This window comes from Aplosporella prunicola, assembly GCF_010093885.1.
Source record: "Aplosporella prunicola CBS 121167 unplaced genomic scaffold K452scaffold_9, whole genome shotgun sequence".
NCBI classification, from domain to species: domain Eukaryota; kingdom Fungi; phylum Ascomycota; class Dothideomycetes; order Botryosphaeriales; family Aplosporellaceae; genus Aplosporella; species Aplosporella prunicola.
The window spans coordinates 149,369-170,979 of NW_022983537.1; the positions used below are offsets into that span (position 1 = coordinate 149,369).

General features: G+C 51.5%; 10 protein-coding genes across 10 annotated transcripts; 7 read left to right on the plus strand and 3 right to left on the minus strand.

Annotated features, from left to right (window-relative positions):
- Positions 1–531: 531 nt before the first annotated feature.
- On the plus strand, positions 532–2,710 carry K452DRAFT_296952 (uncharacterized protein; the record flags this gene model as incomplete). The annotated part of the gene is made up of 3 exons (XM_033541967.1): positions 532–632; positions 681–760; positions 813–2,710. The coding sequence occupies 3 exons, from the start codon at positions 532–534 to the stop codon at positions 2,708–2,710; spliced, it is 2,079 nt and encodes a 692-aa protein (XP_033398875.1).
- Positions 2,711–4,204: 1,494 nt separating this feature from the next.
- K452DRAFT_317380 (uncharacterized protein) lies at positions 4,205–6,888 on the plus strand. The gene is made up of 3 exons (XM_033544059.1): positions 4,205–4,641; positions 4,719–4,789; positions 4,882–6,888. The coding sequence occupies exons 1-3, from the start codon at positions 4,556–4,558 to the stop codon at positions 6,813–6,815; spliced, it is 2,091 nt and encodes a 696-aa protein (XP_033398876.1). The 5' UTR covers positions 4,205–4,555; the 3' UTR covers positions 6,816–6,888.
- A 278-nt stretch (positions 6,889–7,166) lies between these two features.
- K452DRAFT_268497 (uncharacterized protein) lies at positions 7,167–8,144 on the plus strand (the record flags this gene model as incomplete). Its single annotated transcript, XM_033538892.1, has 1 exon — positions 7,167–8,144. One exon carries the CDS (start codon positions 7,167–7,169, stop codon positions 8,142–8,144), a length of 978 nt encoding a protein of 325 aa, XP_033398877.1.
- A 402-nt stretch (positions 8,145–8,546) lies between these two features.
- Positions 8,547–9,481, minus strand: K452DRAFT_167207 (uncharacterized protein). The gene is made up of 4 exons (XM_033535744.1): positions 9,429–9,481; positions 8,989–9,375; positions 8,670–8,908; positions 8,547–8,617 (listed from the first exon to the last, which is right to left on the minus strand). The coding sequence occupies exons 1-4, from the start codon at positions 9,433–9,435 to the stop codon at positions 8,603–8,605; spliced, it is 648 nt and encodes a 215-aa protein (XP_033398878.1). The 5' UTR covers positions 9,436–9,481; the 3' UTR covers positions 8,547–8,602.
- A 318-nt stretch (positions 9,482–9,799) lies between these two features.
- Positions 9,800–10,408, plus strand: K452DRAFT_286009 (uncharacterized protein). The gene is made up of 2 exons (XM_033540214.1): positions 9,800–10,186; positions 10,240–10,408. The coding sequence occupies exons 1-2, from the start codon at positions 9,914–9,916 to the stop codon at positions 10,249–10,251; spliced, it is 285 nt and encodes a 94-aa protein (XP_033398879.1). The 5' UTR covers positions 9,800–9,913; the 3' UTR covers positions 10,252–10,408.
- Positions 10,409–11,512: 1,104 nt separating this feature from the next.
- K452DRAFT_268501 (uncharacterized protein) lies at positions 11,513–12,302 on the plus strand. The gene is made up of 3 exons (XM_033538893.1): positions 11,513–11,746; positions 11,797–12,003; positions 12,055–12,302. Exons 1-3 carry the CDS (start codon positions 11,718–11,720, stop codon positions 12,101–12,103), a joined length of 285 nt encoding a protein of 94 aa, XP_033398880.1. The 5' UTR covers positions 11,513–11,717; the 3' UTR covers positions 12,104–12,302.
- Positions 12,303–12,559: 257 nt separating this feature from the next.
- On the plus strand, positions 12,560–14,108 carry K452DRAFT_317383 (uncharacterized protein). The gene has a single exon (XM_033544060.1). The coding sequence runs from the start codon at positions 12,588–12,590 to the stop codon at positions 13,860–13,862; it is 1,275 nt and encodes a 424-aa protein (XP_033398881.1). The 5' UTR covers positions 12,560–12,587; the 3' UTR covers positions 13,863–14,108.
- A 1,140-nt stretch (positions 14,109–15,248) lies between these two features.
- On the plus strand, positions 15,249–17,942 carry K452DRAFT_167236 (uncharacterized protein). Its single transcript, XM_033535745.1, has 2 exons — positions 15,249–17,872; positions 17,924–17,942. Exon 1 carries the CDS (start codon positions 15,522–15,524, stop codon positions 17,712–17,714), a length of 2,193 nt encoding a protein of 730 aa, XP_033398882.1. The 5' UTR covers positions 15,249–15,521; the 3' UTR covers positions 17,715–17,872; positions 17,924–17,942.
- A 1,401-nt stretch (positions 17,943–19,343) lies between these two features.
- On the minus strand, positions 19,344–20,795 carry K452DRAFT_286013 (uncharacterized protein). Its single transcript, XM_033540215.1, has 2 exons — positions 20,569–20,795; positions 19,344–20,518 (listed from the first exon to the last, which is right to left on the minus strand). The coding sequence occupies exons 1-2, from the start codon at positions 20,703–20,705 to the stop codon at positions 19,390–19,392; spliced, it is 1,266 nt and encodes a 421-aa protein (XP_033398883.1). The 5' UTR covers positions 20,706–20,795; the 3' UTR covers positions 19,344–19,389.
- A 198-nt stretch (positions 20,796–20,993) lies between these two features.
- On the minus strand, positions 20,994–21,350 carry K452DRAFT_213951 (uncharacterized protein; the record flags this gene model as incomplete). Its single annotated transcript, XM_033536218.1, has 1 exon — positions 20,994–21,350. A coding segment is annotated over one exon (357 nt), but the record flags the coding sequence as incomplete, so codon positions are not given.
- Between the last annotated feature and the right edge of the window lie 261 nt (positions 21,351–21,611).

The window sequence follows — 21,611 nt, forward strand, 5'->3', positions numbered from 1 at the left end:
TCTTTCCTATATTCATCTCGTACCCCAACCGGCTATGTATTTCTTTGTGCATTTCGTTGGTCTGCATATCCCACTCACTAATATCGTGAGCCACAACTTTCAACTCATCGTTTGAGATGGGCGTTGAAGTTGACGGTCGTAAGCTTTCATTGGCATAGGTTTTGCAGAATGCCGAGGCAGTTTTGCCGCTGTTCAAGCTTTTGCCTCGGCTCTGGCCGCCTGTGGCTGGACAAATCATATCTCATTTCATCTCAGCCGCACACTAACTACGCCACAAACGCCTTTCTAAGCCACTTCAGCTGATGTGCCCCTTAGGCTAATCGCGATAAGGAATCATGCACTCTCTTTCAGAATCCAGATGTTTTCGAAATGCCATTGCATTGACCATGGAGAATTGAGATGGCGCTATCGTCCAAATTGCCAGCAAAACTAGGTATATATTCTCCCAGTCGTTGAGCCTCAATTCTTTCTGCAGCCACCGCGAGCTCCTTTACCGTTGTCCAGCCACGCTCTTTTGCTCGTACTGTAGCCATGAAGTACGCTCTTTTCGCAGCCGCCTGCGCGCCTCTCGTTCAGGTTGCCCAGGCTCGGCCAAGCCCTCAACAAAATGATGGCCAGTGTGCATCCCAAAAGTAAGTTCCCTTCCATGCAGTTGAACTTCAGCAATTGACGCCGCATAGGGCCGTTACCGTGACCGAAACTAGCTTTCGCCGCACCCGGACCGAGACCGTTGTGCAGACCAGCACCGTCTTTTCTACCTGTAAATCTTCCAGCAAGCAAATCGTTGTATTGGTTTATGCTGACTGCAGTAGCCACGACCACCGTCCTGCCTCCAGTCCAGCCCACCACCCTCACGCTTCCTGCGGCAGCGCAGCCGACCACTGTCACTATCCCTAACGTCTACGTTAACACTGTGACTGTGCCCACGACGATCACCGTCCACCCACAGTCCACGACCGTCACTGTCCGCCCGCACCCAGTGACCGTAACAGTTCAGCCCCAGCCAAAGACTGTTACGCTTACGCAGGGAGCCGCGGCGCAGCCCGTGACAATCTCAGATGTTGTTCAGGCGCTGCCTGTCACGATCCCGGGTGGCGTCACTACCATCACTGTTTCGCATCAGGCGACTTCCACTCTCGTCTCAGGCGAAGTCCGCACCATCACTATCCCTGTGATTAGCACCATCACTCTGCCTCCGCAGATTGTCACGGTCACTGTGACTCCTACCGTTACGGTGACGCCGACGCTTGCTGCTCCTACGTCGCACTCGTCGCTGGCTTCTTCTTCTGCTGCTAGCTCTTCCGCGAGTGTGCAGAGCGCAGGTGGTTCGGCTGTCTCCTCTGTCTCTGGAACCTCGGTTACCGTGAGCGCGTCCGCTGCTACGGGTACTTCAACTGCTGCTACCACTTCCTCTGCCTCCACTGCTGTTTCTTCCATTGGATCATCAGGCACTGCTGAGAGTGCTGCTGCCACCTCCACGGGCACTTCCACTGCTCAAACGTCTGCTGTCACTTCCACTGTCGAAACATCGGCGAGCATTGGCACTTCTACTAGCACTGGAACGTCCGCTAGCACCGAAACCCCCGCCACTGGAACTTCCACCGCTGAAACGTCTACCAACACTGAGTCTTCCCCCACGGCTACGACCTCCGATGCTTCTACGACCACTTCAGAGGCTTCCACTGCTTCCACAGAGACTTCAACTTCTGTTGAAACGTCCAGCATCGACACGGCTACTAGCACTGATGCCACTGCCACGGAGACGTCTACCTCTACGGAGGCTACCTCTACGGAGGCTACCGCTACTGCTACGGAAAGCTCGACAACTACAGATGCGACCTCCGCTTCTACCGAAACTTCTGCCACTGAAACTTCCACGATCACCGAAGCTTCTGCTACCGCCACTGATGCAACCACCACGTCGACGGAGACTGCAGAGACTACCGAGGCTGCTGCTACCGCCTCCGAAGCTTCGGTTGCTGAGACAACTTCTGCGGCTACCATCACTGCCACGGATGCAACCACTTCCGCAGAGACCACGGACATGCCTACCACGACCGCAGAGCCCGCAGCTACTGAGACATCTGAGGTGACAGACGCGCCTACCTCGACCTCTGAAGCAACCATCACCGATGCCACGAGCTTGGACCCGACCACTGCCACCGAAACCACTGCTGCAGCGACCACGTCCACTCAAACCGCGGCACCAATCGAGACCGGCTACCTCGTGAACAGCGGCTTCGAAACCGGCAGCCTAAGTCCCTGGGTAGACATAAGTGCGTTGACGGAGGTTGGCATAGACCCGGCATCCCAGGTCAACATAATCACAACCCAGAGCGCGCACGGCGGGAGCTACTCGGTGCAGTACCCCGCCTCACAGACCCTGTACCTTACGCAAAGCGGGCTAGACCTGAAGTCCCCACAGGGGTACGCCTTCAGCGCGTGGTTCAAGCGTGACGCGAGCCTTGCAGGCGCGGTCTGCACGGTGGCGTTTGCAGGTTCGGATGGAGGCTCCCAGTACCCGCAGAAGAGCTTCACTGTGCCTGATACTGAGGACTGGGTCCAGCTCCAGGGCGGCCTGTTTATTGCGATGACGACTAGCTCCGACGCGTATTTCGAGGTTAGGGCCTGGTGCTCGCAGGGCGGTATGGATGCGAATGCGGTCTTCTATCTCGATGATCTTGCTCTTGTACCAGTTCAGGGTGGGTAGATTTGGAAGGGGCGTGTGGTAGATGGGAACTTAGAGTATTTAATGTGATGTATTGCCTCGTGAATAATGTTTATGGGATTGTCTATTATACACTCCGTTACTCCGTACCTTTCCTTCCAAGCGTTCGGTCTCAGTCATTCAGGACACCATTGGTCAAGAATATAGTACGGAGACGCACGTCACCAAGTGCTCTCAGCTCATCACTTACCTCGGGAGCTACCAGAAGCACTCCAGCGAAGGGTCCACGCAGATCGCGTGTAATAAGTGGAGATGGAATGATGCAAGAGCCCTAGTTATTTACAGATGCGGGGTAAGTGCGGGGTAAAATCTGGTTCGCTGGGCAACGAGGCCAGGGCAGGCACGCGGGCCAAGCGAGAGGTCAGGAAGGTCCAATTTGCGCCTTCAATCTTGCATCTTCATCTCCATCCGCTCGCTGCCATCACCCTTCACGCCACCAATGTGATCTGATCATTTTACATCACCACTGTGATGCGCTAGCTATCTGTCTCACGAACTCAGCTCCGTTGCGCGCGCGCACGAGTCGAATGCCTTTTCGAATTGCGACAGCAACAGCTTGGTCCGCGCCATCGCGTCAGCTGTCTGCACCCCCATCTCCGATGTCGTCGAACCATGATCAATCTCATAACACCCTCGCGCGGTTGCCGTCGGATAGCCTGTGCTCGCCGACAGGTCTGACGCGTCGCCGCCTCTACGCGTGACGCGAGATTTGGTGTCGCCAAACAAACGAGAGCACGGAAGGATCATCGAATGAATATGTTAGAAGGACGCATACCAAACATGGAGGCGATGAAGTGAACAACCTGAAGTTAAGAAGATGCATTGCGCAATCCGGCTCGGTCCCTCAGGTCCGTCGCGGCGAGCATTGACTCAGACCAAACCAGGGACAGGAATTACATACACCAGAGTTTTCAGCAGGATAAGATGGTTCCTGTGGCAGTAGGTCGGAGTCACAACGTCAGATTGCGCGTTGAGGAGTATCTGCGCGGCTCTCGTCGACATGGTTTTATTTCGTAAAGCCGCATGTGCTAATATGAATCAGTGACGACCAATCGCGTCCTGATGAACATGCAACTTTTGTTTTGAAGATTTGATGAGAACGGTCTAGCTATATAACAAGTATCGCTCAATTGTTCTCATTCCCGTCCTTCCATGACCGCGCGCCGCTCCATCGCTTTCCGGATATAACCACTACCATGTTGCGCATTTCCATCGCCAAGCTAACGCCTCATCCTGCATGAAAAGATGGCGAAAGCTTGGCCAGCCTCTCGCGATCGGGAGCCGCTGGATGAGGGCGGGATGGATGGTGGCGTGCAGCCCGAAGGGCCACATCCGTAGTTGACGGCATCGAACATCTTGAGTGCGATAGAGGATTCGATGAAATCGCAGACAGTACAAATCACCAACCCCGAAATTTGGTATAGATCCGCGAGAACGGTGGACCTAGTCGGTGCAGATCCAGATCCTTTAGCAGATCTCAAACTTTCTGCACCCTCGCAGAAAGATTCCGAGGTCCACCGAGTTGCGATTCGCGTACATCATTTCCACAAAGGTGCAACTGCTACGGCGCCAGATCCATCGCCGCGGTCCAGCCCGAGGCTGGATGCTACTATCTTCCAAGCTACAGCGATGCGCACAGACGTTCAGCCGCAAACTAGCGCTGCCACGATCTTAGCCTACGCCACCGGATAGTCTACTCCTGAATGCTTGATCTTCGAGGGGTTTGTGGGGAAGATATATGATCCTGGTTTTCCATTGAAGTCTTATCTTTTTCTTCAGCCATTGCTTTCGGGTTGCTCGTCGTTCTTTTCCACACTCATTATCAACATGAAGTCCGCTCTCCTCGGGGCAGTAGGCCTCTACGCCATCACTGCGTCGGCGCTTCCCGGCCAAGCGCAATGCCCATCCGTAGAGTAAGTCGTGCACGTACGAGGGACCAGGGTCTGGGTGCGAGAAGCATTTGTACTGACGAATCACTGCATTATTACAGGCCAATCACGGTTACAGCGGCGCAGACACAAACACAGACGATCGTTCAGATGAGCACAGTTGTCGACGTCAGTAAGTGCACCGCAGCGCCTCTGCTGGCACACAAGACCAGACTTGGAGAACCAGGAAAAGGGAAGGAATTTGTGTGCTAACACATATGGCAGGAACGACAACCGTCCGCATCACCCCCACCATCCAGACCCAGACTTTGACACTCCCGGCACAGCCTGCCACCCTGACGCTGTCGGGCCAGCAGCAGCCGACTACCGTCACTTTGCCGGGTGAAGTGCGCACCGTCACGGTGCCTGTGCAGGTATTGGCGCCGGAGACTGTTACCATCCCATCCCAGCCGAAGACGATTACACTTCCTGCGGAGATTAGGACTGTGACTGTAACTGCTAAGACCCAGGCGCAGCAGTTAGCTGGGGGTGTTGTCCAGCCTCAGGCTAGCGCCCAAAGTGCTCAGCCACCGCAGCCGGCTGTCCAGAGTGCGCAGGTCCAAACAGTCGTGCAGCCTGCCCAGACCCAGACCGTCACTCAGAGTGGCCAAACTGTGACAGTCACCCTGCCTGCCCAAATGCAAACTGTCACCTTAACTGCCCAGGCGCAGCAATCGTCCGGCCAGGGTGCGCAGATCCAGACAATCGTGCAGGCCCCGCAGACGCAGACCGTCACACAGAGTGGGCAGACCGTGACGGTCACGCTGCCCGCACAGACTCAAACGGTCACTCTGACTGCCCAGGCTAGCAGCCAAGGCTCCCAGACGCAGCAGTCGTCTGCCCAGAGCGCGCAGGTGCAGACGATTGTGCAGCCCGCTCGAACGCAAACTATCACGCAGAACGGCCTGACCCGCACGGTCACCCTGCCGGGCCAGACGACGTTCGTCACGTTGCCTGCGTCGGCGACCACGACTGTCACGTTGCCGCTCACTACCGTGACGCTCGGTGCTCAGCCTTCTGCGTCGACTGATGCGGTTTCGGACGCGGAGGCTTCTGCTTCGACGGCTGTTGGAAGCGGAACTTCCTCTGTTACGGGAACGTCGGCTGCTAGCGCTGGTGCGTCTGCTACTGGCTCTGCTTCTACAGCATCTTCTGCGGCGTCTACGGATTCTGCGTCTACCGTCACTGGCACTTTGACTTCTTCGGACGCCACCACTACCGCCGATGCTTCTACAACGGCCACGGATGCTTCGGCTTCTGCGGCTTCTACAACGTCTGCTGCCACTACCGATGCCTCCACTGTCACTGATTCCTCGACCACGGAAACTCCTGACTCCACTGGAACTGCCACAACGACTGAGTCTTCTGCTTCAACTGCTACTGATGCAACGATTGCGGGTACTACCGAAGCTGCCACCACTACCGATGGTACTTTGACTGATGTCCCTACTACCACCCAAGCTTTGACTACGGATGCAGCCACTGCTACTGATTTTTCTACGGCTGATGCTTCCACCACGGAGACTGCATCCCCTGACGCATCTGCTACTGCCACCGAAACCTCCATTGACCCTTCTGCGACGGATTCAGCTTCTGCCACTGCGTCCACGGAAGCGACCACAACGAATGATGCCGACGCCACTACCACCACTGACACTGCCGATGCAACCTCGTCCGCCGCGGACGACAACAACATGTTCGTTAACCCCGGGTTCGAAGACGGCTCGGCGTCTTGGCTCATCACGACCACCGGCCAAGCCAGCGCCACTCTCGCCAGCCCACCCAACGTGCGCTCAGGCAACGGTGCAATCCTCAGCGACAACTACAGCAGCGGCAACGTCGTCGTTAGCCAAGCTGTGCCAGATCTCCTCTCGACGAAGACATATGCGCTCTCCTTCTACTACAACATGGACAGCAACCTGGAGTGCTCGTTCTCGGCTGGCACGGACACTGAAATATCGGTTGACACGGAGTTGACTGCTACCAGAGGCGCGTATGTGTACTGGTTTGGAACCATACGGCCGAGGGTGGCGGATACAAGCGTTATCATGACTTATACTTGCCAAGTGGCGGATGGGAAGACAGACGGGCGTATCATTTTGGATGATTATAAGCTCGTTCCGTATGTTTTGGAATCCTCGGGGACACAGCAGAGGTAGAGGGCGATTTAAGGAGAGCTTTTAAGGATTCCCTCGTCCGTGGATAATGTATGATACCTACTAATGTACATGGAATGATATAGCATCCACTGATGTTGCGTCAAACGCAACATGCGAGAAACTGGTCTAAAGCCGATTGGCTACCGGGTATAATGGACATCCATCATCCGCTTCGAAGTTGCTAATGTCTTACATGCATGATACATGAGCAGAGATCAGCGAAGGATTCGCTGCTAACGAAAGACACTACCCCGCAACACAACAAAGACGCAGACATCTCCAAGCTGTGCACCCACCCAAACGCTATTCCAACCTCCTCAACGAGCAACACCAAACCGTCCCCCCAAAACGATGCCCTCCTCGCACACAATCCTCGTAACCGGCGCCACCGGCCGCCAAGGCAGCGCCACCATCCGGGCCCTCCTCGCCCTCTCCACACAGCTTACCACACCCCTCACGATCCACGCACTGGTGCGCAACCCCTCCTCGGCCCGCGCGCAGGCCCTCGCCGCCCTCAGCCCTTCCATCAAGCTCTTCGCCGGCACCTTCGAGGACGGCGACTCCCTCACCGCCGCCGCACGCTCTTGCACCGCGCTCTTCCTGCTGACGGTGCCAAACCCGCACAGTCCAGACACGGAGCTGGCGCACGCGCGCGCCGTGCTCGCCGCCGCGAAAAACGCGCGCACGGTGCAGCGCGTAGTGTACAGTTCTGCGTCGCTGATTGGCGCTGAGGAGGCGTATGATGAGCTCGAGCGCTGGCCCGGCATGGCGTGGTACATGCGGGCGAAGCGCGCGGTCGAGGAAGCGGTGCTGGGCGCGGGGTTTAGTGCCGGAGCGACGGTGCTGCGGCCTGCGATGCTGTGGACGAATTTCGTGGGCGGGGTGGCGGGCGCGATGTATCCGGGGTTGAAAGAGGAGGGGGTGCTGCGGACGGCGCTGGAGCCCGGGCATCGTGTCGGGTGTCTGGATCCGGCGGATGTGGGCGCGTTTGCGGCGAGGGCGCTCGTGGAGTACGGGGATGTGGGAGGGGAGGTTTGGCGGGATAGGGTTGTTCCGCTTGCGAGTCGGAGGATGACGATGGGGGAGATGGCGGAGGGGTTGACTAGGGCGGTGGGGGGGAGGAGGAGGGTTAGCGTTGTCCAGATTAGTGAGGAGGAGTTGGGGGCGGGAGAGAGGTCCACGGTCGTGGAGAGTGAACTGTTTAGGAATCGGTTTCGGGTTGTGGTGGATTTGGAGGAGGTGAGAGCGTATGGAGTGAGGTTGGGGACGTGGGAGGAGTTTGTGGAGAGGGAGAGGGAGGGCATTGAGGTGGCGTTGGGGTTAGCGTAGGGGGTGGACGATGGCACTGGAATAGGTGGCGATCCGGCTGAAATGTTTTAGGGGTTTATGTGCCCTGGAGGGTGTAGGATTGAGCTAAATCTGCTTAAATCTTTGACCATAAGTATTTCGCATGCAATTCCTGAGTGTTACGCAGTGGAAATTCATTTTTGAACGGCCCTAGTTGCTACTTAACCATCCAGTCATACTCCATTCTGTGAAACGAACACAACCAAGACAGCAGCGTAAGTAGCACCACCTACGAAGACTTCGCTCATTGATGCTGTAGTCGCGATGGCTACAGTGGAAACGAAGAGAGTGGCAGCCAAGAATATGACTACAAACTTCCAAACAGTTGCGCGAACAATGTTCAGTATAATGACTGGAACCAGCAAAATCAAAATCGTTAATAAAGCCGTTAAACTGCGAGCAACACGACGGATTACACGCTTCGGGACGTAAAATTCCTCTTACTCTCCCATATTCTGTATAATTACTGTTCATTACTGCTGCTGCAGGGGAATCAAATGGGCTTACCTTATCATACAGTCCGTACATGGCTTCAACAATCGATTTAGCTACAGTAGTAATTTTTTCCATCCCACGGTCTCGTACTACTCCAATATACATCAACTCTCTTGTTGATTGTCTCGTGTATTCTGACTCTTTCCAGGAAATCAAACCGGAGTCTCCGACGAAGTGTCTGAGACTTTGATTTTGCTTTTCGTTAACATCTGGCATACTTAGAGCCCAGTGGGCTTTTTCGACAAGATTGTCTTTTGATAGTGTTAGAGGAAGAACTTTGCAAGGTAACAGTCCGGAGTTGATTATTAAATGCATGATAAAGTTCACCCACCGTATTCTGAGAGCGCACGCTCCAGCTCTCGCAGCTTCTTCCACCGCTCTTCTCTGCGGTCCTCCCGAAGACAACCTAAATTAATTTCATTTGGTTCCTCTTCATCGATTTTATCAAGTTCACTTTCTAATCGAGCTACCTGATCTTGCTTTGCAAGAATCAGACGCATTCTCGTCCGCTTGAATCTTCTGAACAACTGTAGACTTGATAGGTCCGCCATCTTTTGTGTAATGTGAGGATACCTCTTCTCCAAATTTTGCATGTCCGTTACACCTGGTGGCCTCGCGGACTTTGTGGGTTCTTCATTTGCGATTCTATTCTGCGGCATAGAAGGTCTCCGGTGGCGATCTATCGAATTGAGCTTTATAAAATCCGGAAATGCTTCCACTATGTTTATGGATAAGTAAGTTTACATTAAAGAATGTTTTAATGGTACGAACCGTCCATGTTGCGTGTTGACGTAGCCTGAAACCTTTTTCTACCGAGTTTCAGGAATGTTGGTTTTGGTTCGGCTCAGCCGCACGTATGGTGTTGGCATTTACCTCAATTCGCTTACTAAAACAAACTAAACCTTTTAGGCTCACCGGATGTTGTAGGTGGCTTACCATGCATGATGCACGACCAGGCTTTGGCAAACCACCGCATATATGCATCACTTCTATAGGTATTGAGATCAGCTACGTGTTCAACCAATATTTATCCGGACCCACTTTTTGTATCTATATTTGGGGCACGCCATGTAGTAAAATTTAATTAGCTGCAGTATATGAGGCTGTCGCCATTGCTCTTGTAGTCCTCAAGCCCCGTAGACATTTGGAAGACTTTGTCTTCCACAGTCTTGTTAACAGCCCTTTAGCCATTACCTTACACGCCGTTATAATTTATTTTCTATTCTTCTATTCAACGTCCTGTTACTCTGTAATAGATGGACCCCCCATCCTTTGAACCTCGTTTGATACGCTATTATAATCCTGTCCGTCAGTTCGGCTCTGTCTTTAAAAGAGACCCTCTAGGAATTTACCCAAGGTTCCACATCAAAGAAAAAGTCGTTTATCTAAATGACTCCGATATGGGTGATGCTTCATGGTTTCAGGTTGCAAGCCGCTCGAAGGAAGGTCGCTCATTTTCATACAACCTATGTGAAGAGGACGGAGAAATCGTAGCAAAAAACGTTGAGGCTCGACTCTGTAGCTTTGAAGTAAGCGGCAGTATCCAATGCCTTTATATAGTTAATTACCTAACGCATGACAGGTCCCGAGATAATTCGATCACGAGCAAGTCATGATAAAAAATAGAGATGGGAGTCAGCAAGGTCCATACTTCGTTTGTTGTATTAAGTATAATGGCGGAGCCGAAGTCCGCAACTTCTTCTACAATTTAGGGGAGTCACCAAACGATCCTTCCAGGTATAATATCCCTTAAGGTAGGCTTACTAGGTGTCCTGTAAGTTAAAGGATTTTGTAACACATAAATGCTTCTAATTGGTGTATATAGGAGTCAAAGAAAGGCAGTAGGAAGCCCGAGGTGAAGCACAAGGGTATCACTATAAGAGCATTAGAGCTTGCACGAGCTACAAAAGCAAAGATTCTTAGGCGTAGCGTTAAGGTGCGTCTCTAGTTACTTGTCCCTACCTTCTCTTCCTTTTCAAGATACGGGAACAAGATCGGCTTCCTACTATCCAACACTGTTTCGCAATAGCCGTAACAAAACACCTCGATCCATAGCCTATTAGCGCAACAAGTGAACTTCCCGATGCTAATTTTCTAAAAGGGAGTCCCATAATGCCCCTTTAGTTGCGCTTTAGACTTCTCCACGAAGATCTTCACAGCGCTCGAGTGTTAAGGAAATTACAGCAGTTTTGTACCATTGTTTGTGCAAGAAGCGGCGATGTCCTATGCGGTCGTCGCCGCATGACTGGCTGCCAATGAGGCATAATGACGTGGCTGCTGGCAATGCATTTGCAGCAGTGTAGAGAGAGGCAACGATCTGCAGCGCAATCAAGACCTGCAGCTGCATGCCACATCACTTTCTTCAAAGCCTTGATTACATCTGACACCTCCGCCACAAACACTCATTATCCGACAGCTTGGATATTGCGCCTTCCGCTTTCGCTTTATTTGGCTTCTTGGCAAAGCTTTGTCGTTGTTGCCTTGCAGCTACGGATTATTCGGTCCACAAGACGCAGTGTTTCCGTTTCCTGCGGTCACTCTGAGGTGACAAAGCGCTCTTACTTGTGGCGCTTTGAGGGATCATAGAGTGAAAAATCTTGCAGGAGAATGTTTTAGTATGCGTCCGCAGAGCTGTTCTTTAGGTTAATTACTAATGTGGTTCAATGCTGAACCGGCAATGGTATAATATTCTTTCCTGTTGACCAAAGTAAATGTCTGTACATGAAAGACCACAAATTTCTTGGATAATAGCTGTAGTAAGCTTATACTGTATTTCAACTGATCAGTAAAACCGAGGTCATAAGAACACTCGTCTCCATCAGTGTTGTAGAAATCCAAGTAAAACCGACTGATATCTCACATACTTCATAGGCCGCAACACATAGAATGGCGAGATGTATGCTGACCAACCACCAACGTCGTATCTGCAGAGGATAAGTAAGCGACCGGAACCCCGGAAACCATCCTGACCCCAGCCCAACTGTGCCGCCCGCGCCGCACCACCAAAGCACATAAGCAGCGCACCTAACCCGCCCCACCAACCTACAAACCTTCAGCAACATGCACCACGGCCCGCGACCTCCCGGATGGTAAGCCAGTGCAGACCTTTGTCGCGCGGTTTCTAACAGTTTCCAAACAGGTGGCCGAAAGGCGAATGGGGCGCCCCCGGCTGCCGTCCACAGAAAGGCATCATCAGTTACGTGCTTGCGCAAAACCGGCAACGCGCATTGGCCGGTGCGTTGAATGCCGCTATATTCAATACCTGGCGTCGGGTTTGCGGGCAAGTGCTTTATGTGGCCCCGCCCCTGCTGGCGGGGTATTATGGCATGACGTGGGCGATTGAGAGGTGAGTTGCTGGCCTTGGAGTAGAGTAAGGGATACCGCTGATGCGGTGCAGAAATCGATATCTGAATTCGAAGGAAGGACGGGTGGAGGAGGGCGAGTAGGTAGCTGCGTGTGGCATTGGTTGGACTTTTGTGAATGATATACGTATCTGCTGCTTTGAGTAGATGCCGTGTCTTACTCCTACGCGCTATTGAAGCTCCCTGGCCGTTTGAAGCGGACTGTGAGGGAAGACAATGCATGCCTTGAGAAAAAACGAGAGGGCGTAGAAACCGAGCATTTGAACGCCACGCAGTACATCCCCTTGCAGGCCTGGAAGCGGAGATGAGATGAGAGCTATCCTGAAAGAACGGGAAAGAGGAAAGGGAGCCACTGGAGCGTCGAAGCGGAGAGGATCCGGTCGCAGACGGACGAGCGATGTTGCCGCACTCGCCCAAAATGGAATAGTTGCTCCGGCATCGCTTCGGCAGATGCTGACTGACAAAGCAGCAGGCGGAGCTCCAGCTCCACATGACTCGCGCCGCTATCTCACTTAAACAACAACACGCTCTACTGCGACAGCACCTGCGTTACACCTCGTCAAGGACAATGTCCACGACAACAAATCGCCCACGCTACGGCGCCATGAAGCGCCCGCATGACCTCTCAAGCGCATGTGAAAGCGACGACAGCTGCCCCCGCGCCAACCCGCCCAAGCGGCACAAGCCCGACAGCGACAACAACGATGATCTGCCATCCCACACCTCCGCGCCAGTCAACGACTCGCGCGGCGACGTCACTACCGAGGAAGACGGCGGCGGCAAGAATCTGGAGCGCGCGCCCTCGCCAGAGACCGTCAGCGCCATCTCGTACCGCAACGATACCCTAGCCGCCTTCAACATTGTCGTTGGCTCCGAGCTGCCGCCACGCCTCAAGGAATGGACGGATGGCATACTGGAGTGGGCACGCAAGAACGTCGCGGACTGGGAACGATTCAGAGCGACGGCTGACGAATGGAGGCGCACGAGCACGGATATTGATAGCAGGTCACTGGGCAAAGAGGAGTGGACATCGTCGCTTCAGAACGCCATTACCGGCGTGATGAGCGCACAGTCGGATGACCTAGTTCACTCTATCAATAGCAGTGCAATGGCCTGGGTACCAGTGCTCCTGCCTAGGGAACGTAAAGGTTTCTCGGCACCCAAGTCCGGATTAAAGACGCCTCGCCCGGACTCCTACGTCGGTTTCACCACCGCGGCCTTCACGACCGGGCCGCCCTTCCTCAGCAACTATTTCCTTAGCAACTTGAATATCTGCGGGGCCGGACACGCTAGCACACCCAGCCCCGATCCTTTGGATTGCCGTTACCCGTTCCTGATCATCGAAGCCACAAGCGGCGCCACGGGCGGCCTTTTGCAGGCGCAGAACCAAGCCGCACTGTCGGGCGCCTGTGCGCTGAACATCTTGCAGGGACTCAAGAAGATGGGTGCTAAGGCTAGGCGATCTTCGCACGATACTACTACTGTCTCCAAACGTAATCGCGAAAAGCGAGAGCACTACCTCGCCGACCGTACTCTCAAGGAGCAGCGGGATGCGTGGGTGGCGGCGGCTTCGAAATGGATTCATCCACAGCCTCCTCAGCTTGCCGTCTTCTCGCTGACGACAGATAGCAGCGTCCACGAGCTGTGGATCCATCACTTCAACGCCGCGAAGGAATACCGCATGTCCCGACTGGGCGTTTTCGACTCGACTGACCCGAAGAGCCAGGACGAGCTGTTGGTGCGGCTGGCGGCAATTGCGGCATGGGCTGATGGGGAGTTCCGAGATTGGTTGGCGGACAACCTTGGCGAGTATGCGGAGCTATCTGTTAAAGGCAGATTATAGCTGGCGAGAGTTTGCGCGCCGGTTTGCAAGCCTGGACCGTCATGGAGAGGGGATTGTTGTATGCCGTTGCCGCTAGAGCCAAAAGAATATGGTAGTTGTCTTCTTGGAGAGTGGAAGCTGCTGCTGGCGCAAGTGTTGGGACCAGTCTTGCGACAAAGAGCTGTTTCCTCTAACTCACCTTCAATTGTACACCCTCGCCCAAGCCCACCCTAGCAAACCTAGGTCGGAGGACGTCTTCCCAGGTTCACTTACACCTTTTTCGGCTTAGCTTAGACCTCAGTCCTCCACAAACACACTGACTGCCAGTGGAAATGGCGAACCAAGTTTAAGCATACATTTCACGAGAACCTGACATAACTTTCTAACATGCCTTCCTGTCCTGCGTCATATGTGCACCTGAATTCTGGGTGACCAACGTGTTCAGCCTCTGATTTACAGCCACACTGCGGAAGCAACCGCCACGCGGAGGTTGTTCGAGCCAGCCTGCCGGAGCTCGCCTGCCGTGTGTAAGAAAGGGACAAAAACATATTCGCTACCTGGCAAAAGCCGAAGAGCTTGGCTGAGAAATCCCCAGCAGAGTCAATGACCATTGCTCGGACTGAACAGCAGCTCGTCGAGCTCGGAGCAACAGGCCATGACGTCATAGCCACAGCTGCAGGTCCATTAGCAGTAGCAGCAAGCAGCGGTTGTCAACACCACGAACAGCGCTGGAGACAATGTCATCCACGCCTATCCATGGCGTATGCAAATCATGTCATGATCCTGTCCAGGCGACAAGGCCCCTCTTGATTCTCATCGCGGGATGCCCACGGCTGCCACGCCGTCCACACCTTCAGTAACGCTCTCCTGACAGCCTTTTGTCCCATCACATAGTGATGCCTCCGTAGCCTGAAGCGTACATTGCGCTGGTGACCTTGAGGTCGAGAGCGCGCTTCGATCGCGAAGATCTTGGCGGTGCTGTTACGTGAACCCTGCTGCGCCACCACAGCCACTCGCTACTGTGCGGGGAAGCGCAAGCTTCACCACCACACTCCACCAACGTTGGGCCTCTAGCCTCTCGACTTTGCAGATTATTTCGCACACAGTCCTAGAAATGCTCAGGCCTATAGAAGCTTCAGGTACCGCACCGTGGGAAGAGTACAAACTGCTTTGAGGCCGTCGGTGCTCATCTTGGCCTCCGACCGAGGCTGCAGGCCTAGCATGATGTTTCTTGTATCAGATTTGCGAGAATTACAATCGCTATTTAACTTGGCCCAAAGCCTCATACTAATGTCTACCTAATCCGCGGAGTTGAGTTTGGTACTGGTGGCGAGTAAAAGGCGATAGGTGAAACACCAGCCTTATTCCTTACCAGATTAACATTGTTTACTCCGTACTTACTCTTAGCTTTGTTGCATCAAGGACATACCGTCACCATTCCGAAAAAATCGTATTTGGTCCTACCACATCTCCGGAGCTGTTGCAGGCCCCTATTCGACAGTTCTACGACAGTACTCCATTCTGATTTGCGCGCTTATGGTTGCTAAGTTTAGAATTGGTCACGCGGGCTCAGCCCGAGGCTAAATCTCAGCTGAGCTCGTCCTCTGTTCTCAGCCCGATGATGCTTCTTGCTTGTCCCACCCTCACCTCTCGCAATGGAAACACGACTGTGATTTCGTCATGAGCGAAGAAAGTTCACAGGATCCGACTGTTAGCGCGGGTAAACGGTTGGCAAGCTACTTTTCGCCAATACCTCAAAAGTTCGAAGATGTCCAGATTCAAGACATAACAATTCTTCTCCGGGCCCAACAAGAAAGATGGAGCCACTTTCCACGCACGTACATCGTTCTCCGCATTATAAATCGGCTTGATTTACTTAACAACCTTCTCGATGTCGGCTTCACCGACCACTGGTTTCCCGTTACTCCTCAAGCACTTCCACCGAATCTACAGCCTTCGGTCCGTAGCGCGATAGCCAAAGCCCAGTCAGCGGTTCTGACGCAATCCGTCGAACTAGAGAAAGGCCCCAACGGAAGCCATGGCCACTACCGTAAGGGCGATGTTCTGCCTTTCCGAATACTTGGAAAACTTGGTGGTGGCGCGTACGGGCAGGTTGATCGCATTCAGAGCTCCATTAGTATGAAGCAGTATGCTCTAAAGAGGATCCGCCGCCGCGCTATCTACGGGAACAAGACTCGTGAATCTCATAAGATGTTTATCAGCGAGATGAACATAATCAAAGAGCTCAAGCACCATCATATGGTCGAGTTTGTCGGCAGCTATACGGATGCCACTTTCTTGGGGCTAATTATGGCTCCGGTGGCCGACATGAATCTTTCCGAATTTCTTGACAAAACCTCGTCGACTGATGTTTCGAAAGCTGCTAAAACATCCAACATCACTACTCTCAGAACCTTTTTTGGATGCCTCGCTTCAGCGCTACAGTATCTTCACGATAATTCGGTACGCCACAGGGACATTAAGCCACAAAACATCCTTGTTGAGTGCGGCAACGTATTGTTCACTGATTTCGGATTATCCAAGGATTACTCTGGTGAATCGGGAAGTACAACATCGGGCATCACTGCAAATACGCCTCGTTATGCGGCCCCTGAAGTATCCAACTATGACCCAAGGAACACCTCGGCAGATGTTTGGTCGTTAGGTTGCGTATTCCTTGAAATGACCGCTGTCCTAAAGGGCTTCACATTAGCATTCTTGAAGGAATTTTTTTCCGAACACGGCACAGAACATACGCACTTTTGCTTCAATCAACCCGCTACTGCTCAACTTATAGAGATACTGACATATCGGAACCAACACGACAATAAGCCGGTCCGCATCATCAAAGACATGTTGAAAGCCGATCGTCACTCTCGACCTACAGCAGCTCAAGTGTTTTCCGCATTCATCACACTTGCACCATTCGATACCACTGAGCTCGTCACCTCGTTCTGTGGTATCTGCTGTTTGGGAGATGAAGAATCGGATTCGCACGATAGCCTTTGCAACGACCTAGATACGTCAATGAGCGGTGAACAGCACGCTGATGCACAACTGTCAATGTCAGAAACCGTAATAAAGGCTTCTACAGCCGAAACTGTTATGAAGGCCTCGACAGTTGACGATGTTTCCAATATTCCTGCAGAGGAATCTGATCCGGAAACCTCAACAGCTGAGCATATCCCGAAATTAGAGGACTTCTCATCATCATCAGATGAAAGCCTCATGGACACACACAGAACTGGACAGGTTCCGACGATGGAAGTATATAAGGATGTTTCCCCAATCTCAACAGATGACGAGTTATCACAGACTTCGGCAGCGGGACAAATTCCGATGATGGCAGTATATGAGGATGTTTCCCCAATCTCAACAGATGACGAATTATCGCAAACCTCAAGACCCAAGAAAAATTCACAGACTTCAAGTGATAAGAGTAACTCCAAACAACTAGGAGATACTAACATTCAGCGGACATCGGAAACTGGAACTCATTTACAAACTCTAAAATCTGGAAGTTCCCAACAATTCTTAGGAAGTGTACCTGATCCTTGGACGGCAAAAGCTGGGCCCTTGGAGTCAGCCCAATCAAGTAAAACGCCAGATCATAACCAGAAATCTTCTACTGATTCTGACACTGGAATCGAACCTGGGCATGGCAAAACCAAAACCATCGTAACGTTACGACCGATAAGCCCTGAGGAAATGGCATTTCAGTATCCTAGTTTATTACCGTCATCACCGTCTAACAGTTTTTCGGTATCAGACCAGGGTGGTAAACGGTCCAGTCGGCACCGGACGGTGCTCCGGGCGAAAAGCGTACCGTCTATCAAGGATAAGATATATTCGGCTAGGCGGGTCGCCAAATAGAGGTACTACGCGCGAGTCTCCGCGCGTTCGACAATTAGACCGTTTTAGTAGTGGTTCACACGAAATAACGCGATAGCAAAAGACCGAAAATGACGAAGACTCCGATAACAAATCTTTCGTAGCCGGTAGACCAGAGGTTATAAATGTCGAGCTAAAACGTTCGTTACCCCAATTGGAAAGCTCTTCTCCGCACCATGTTGATGATTAAGACAATGTAATAAATCATTGTTTTTGTGTCGGACCAATTAGACATTGAAGGCCGCAGAAATGTATTGTCGGGTTTCCTAAGAAACAATGCGTCGGCCGAAAGCAAAGACAAGGTATAAAACTTAGGTCGAACTAGATTTTCTCATTTCCCAATCTTTTCCCAACGAGTATTAAGCGGAGGTGGTTAATTGTCAGCTCTTAACACGCCTTGGTGGGCATGGAAAGGAGACTATGGGATATCAAAGGGAAAGAAAAGCAGTAAGACATCAGTACCCGTTCCGATTGGCTTGAGATTGACATTATTCTAAAGAAAATGACTATCCCTAGATCTGTATTTCGAGTGCAATTCCAGGAAAGCACTAAGTACGTAAATGTTGCGATTACCTTGCTAAACGATAAAGACTAATTATACGTTTATAGATAGATTTTCATCGTAGTAGCAAAATGCTGCGTATTCTTGAAAGATAAAGGTAAAACGTACTTTAGTACTATAGGCTACAGTACTACTTTACCTTCAGAGTCGGAATGAAACTACCTAGTTACACCAAAGTTCGCTTCCGTCTTTTAAAACAGTATTCTTGCCTATACGGCTCACGGGCAAAATCATCGGGAAATTAAGCTGAGTCAAGATGTCATTAGCTTCCTTGTAGATAACCAAGATCATTTCGTGATTGGTAACAGGCCTCCCGGTCGCCCGCCCGCCCGTTGCCTGCAGGCGGGCGGATAAAAGTGGTCTGTGCGTATTTTTTTTTAGGTATTCTAAGATTTCTAAGATCCGAAGAGTCTAGGCTCAATTCCTAGTAAATATAAAAAGTATTTGCACTTATTTGCGTTTTATTTTTTTCCTTTAAGTTTTGGTATTCCTCGCTAAGATCGGGCTTAGCAGCCGCCTTATCTAATACGGAAGGTGGATCGCCTATTAACCAATCAACATTAAATCTTAAGTCGACCTACCCGCCCGCCTACCGCCTACCCGCCCGCCTACCGCCCGCCCGCCCGCCTAGGCGCCCGTCTTCAGCCCGCCCGCCCAAAGGGCCCGGGCGGGAGCGGGCGGGTGACTGGGAGGCCTGATTGGTAATCAAGTTAATGCAGCTGATTCAGCCGAGGACCCAACGAAGACAGAGACAATTAAATCCAAAGCAAGATCTGATTCGATATAGGAGGAAGCATTAGAACGTAGAACGTATAAATGTTGCACAGGAGGCTAAGAGCGTGGAAACGAAGCCTTCGATTACTGTATTGACCCGGAGGCTCCTGGGCTCAAGATTCCGAGAATAGAAGCGGATATTTTTTCTCGAAGTACTGTTTTCTCTTCACATAATTGAATCCATGTACGTCCGGGGAAAGGAGTTTCGGTTTTGGTACTTAGAATTCAACCTCAAGTTATAACCAGTGGGATCGGCACCGGAAAAGGTCTCTGCTGCTGGTGCATTGAGATTTGCTGATGTATACTGTGCGTGTGGATGTTCTACGATATACCTGCCGCCAATTCCCATCTTTTCAAGACAATTCGCGTCCTTGCCATGCTTTGAGCGGCTTTCACCTTCTCCCTAATCCTATTTAGACCGTCTTCCGATACCGCTTCGGCTCCGTGGTCCAACAACATCTGTACGATCTTGTGATAGCCATGCAAGTATGCCCATTCAATTCCTCTCTCTTCGTACTTATTCTTTTCGTTGGGGTTTGCCTTTGCCTCAAGAAGCACTCGTACAACTTCTGTGTGCCCAAACGTGCAGGCCACATGTAAAGGAGTCGATTGCCTGTGGCCTCCCGGTTGCTCCAAAGTATCAGCCAATCCCATCGTCAGTAAAAACTTTATGGCCTTTGCAAGTCCGGTGCTAGCAGCGAAATAGAGAGGCGAGAATATCTGTCCACCTAGATCTGTCCAAGGAGAAGAAGCTTGGATGAATGCGCCAAAGTTACCTCCTCGAGGCTGAATTGCGCTACCAAACAAGGCTTTGAGCTTTCTTTTCATCTTGTCTGTAGCTATAGTCGGGATTTCCCACGAAACTGATTCAAGCAGCTTCGGAAGCGCTGTTGATATGTATCCGAGCAGCGGCCACTCCTCAGATCTTTCCCTCAATGCAACACGGCTCGGACAATAACCAGATCTGAATACTGGCATGTTGAGGTAATCAACCATCAAACAGCATAGAAGACAGGCATCGACTTCCACATTCAGAGAATAAGAACTTGCTCTTTTGAGGCATGATTCGGAAAATAAATATTCTCTTACAGAGTCGTGAGCCAGTGTTGAGCTTTTATACTCATCATTGTACTTGATGAGAATCCGGCAGTTTCGTAAAATGTCTTTGGTCTCTTCCCGGAAAAGCTTTTGTGCAGGATTTACTGACTCGGTGGATCCATTAAAGATCATGGCTTCTCCCAATTCTTCTCCGGTCATGGGACGGGAAGAAAATGCCAACCATAGTAAGGCGTTTCGGACAAGTGAGCAGTCTGATGGTGAGATTCCTTCCAGTGTTTTTGTATAGACGATTTCAAGGCCTGATGACATCGATTCTAGGGCCTTTTCGATTGCAGCCTGGGACCTAGTATTGTTTACAAGTGCATCCATTTGACACTCGACCCACCGAAACCTAATAAATTGTAAGCCTCAGTGAAACAAAGAGCACGTAGATGTACTTACGACCCATCAGCTTTGGCTGCCAGCTTCTCTTGGATGATTTTCTGTACACGACTTGGAAGTCTCCGAAGCCGAGATTGCTCTCTGGTTTTCCAGTACACGTAATTGCCGATATCAACATTTACGTCGCTCGTTGACATGTTAACAAGTACGAACCAAGCGCGGTCTAGTATTCTGAGCGGACTCAAGGACTCTGTACTAGTAATCATGATCTTTACGTTCTTGTTCTGTGAAGTGAGAGTGGCAATCGTCTTTATGAGTCGATATGGATCGTTTGCCTCATTCGGCGCATCCAAAAACAGCACCACGTTGGAGACAAACTGACAAATTCTTTGGAAAGATTTTTCCAGCTGTCCAACGGAAGGTCGTTTCCGTTCCGGGTCTGTTTCCGCCTCCAGATCGGCTACAATAGCCCAGGCTTCAGGAAAATCTTGGCAAAGTTGCTTGATATATGATTTCATCATAATCTCAACATCTTGAGATTCGTCTTCCTCGGATGAACAGTAGAAATATGCAACAGCGGGAACAGACTTGAGCTGAACGCTGCTACTGAGGTAGTTTATCGCGAGAGTTAGCAAGGTTGTTTTCCCCATTCCAGACATTCCTCGCAACCACAAGATCCTTGGGCAATGTCTTGAAATTTCTTTCACCCAGGGTCGAAACTTCGTCTCCAGGAACCAACTTCCCGAGTTGGGTGACGCATTTTGGAGGTTTACTCGATACCTCGAAGAAGGGTTGAAAGTCGTAAGCCACGTTGCGAGCCGCTGCCTTTCTTTCTCTTGATCGATTTCAAATTGTCGCGCTTTCTGTTCAGCGACCATATCTTTTACTTCTGTCATGTCGTGTCCAATCCTCTTAGCATAGTCTTGGACCTTTAAAAGGATCATGCTGTTGATTTTGGCGTTAGTTATTTCAACTCTTTCCTCAGCTCTTTACGGATAAAGCAAAGAATACGAACCTTTGATCGGACTCAAGAGCAAATTGAAGAATTGGAAGAGCATCATCAAATGCTTTCAGATATGCCGTAGTGTCGTCATCAACGATCT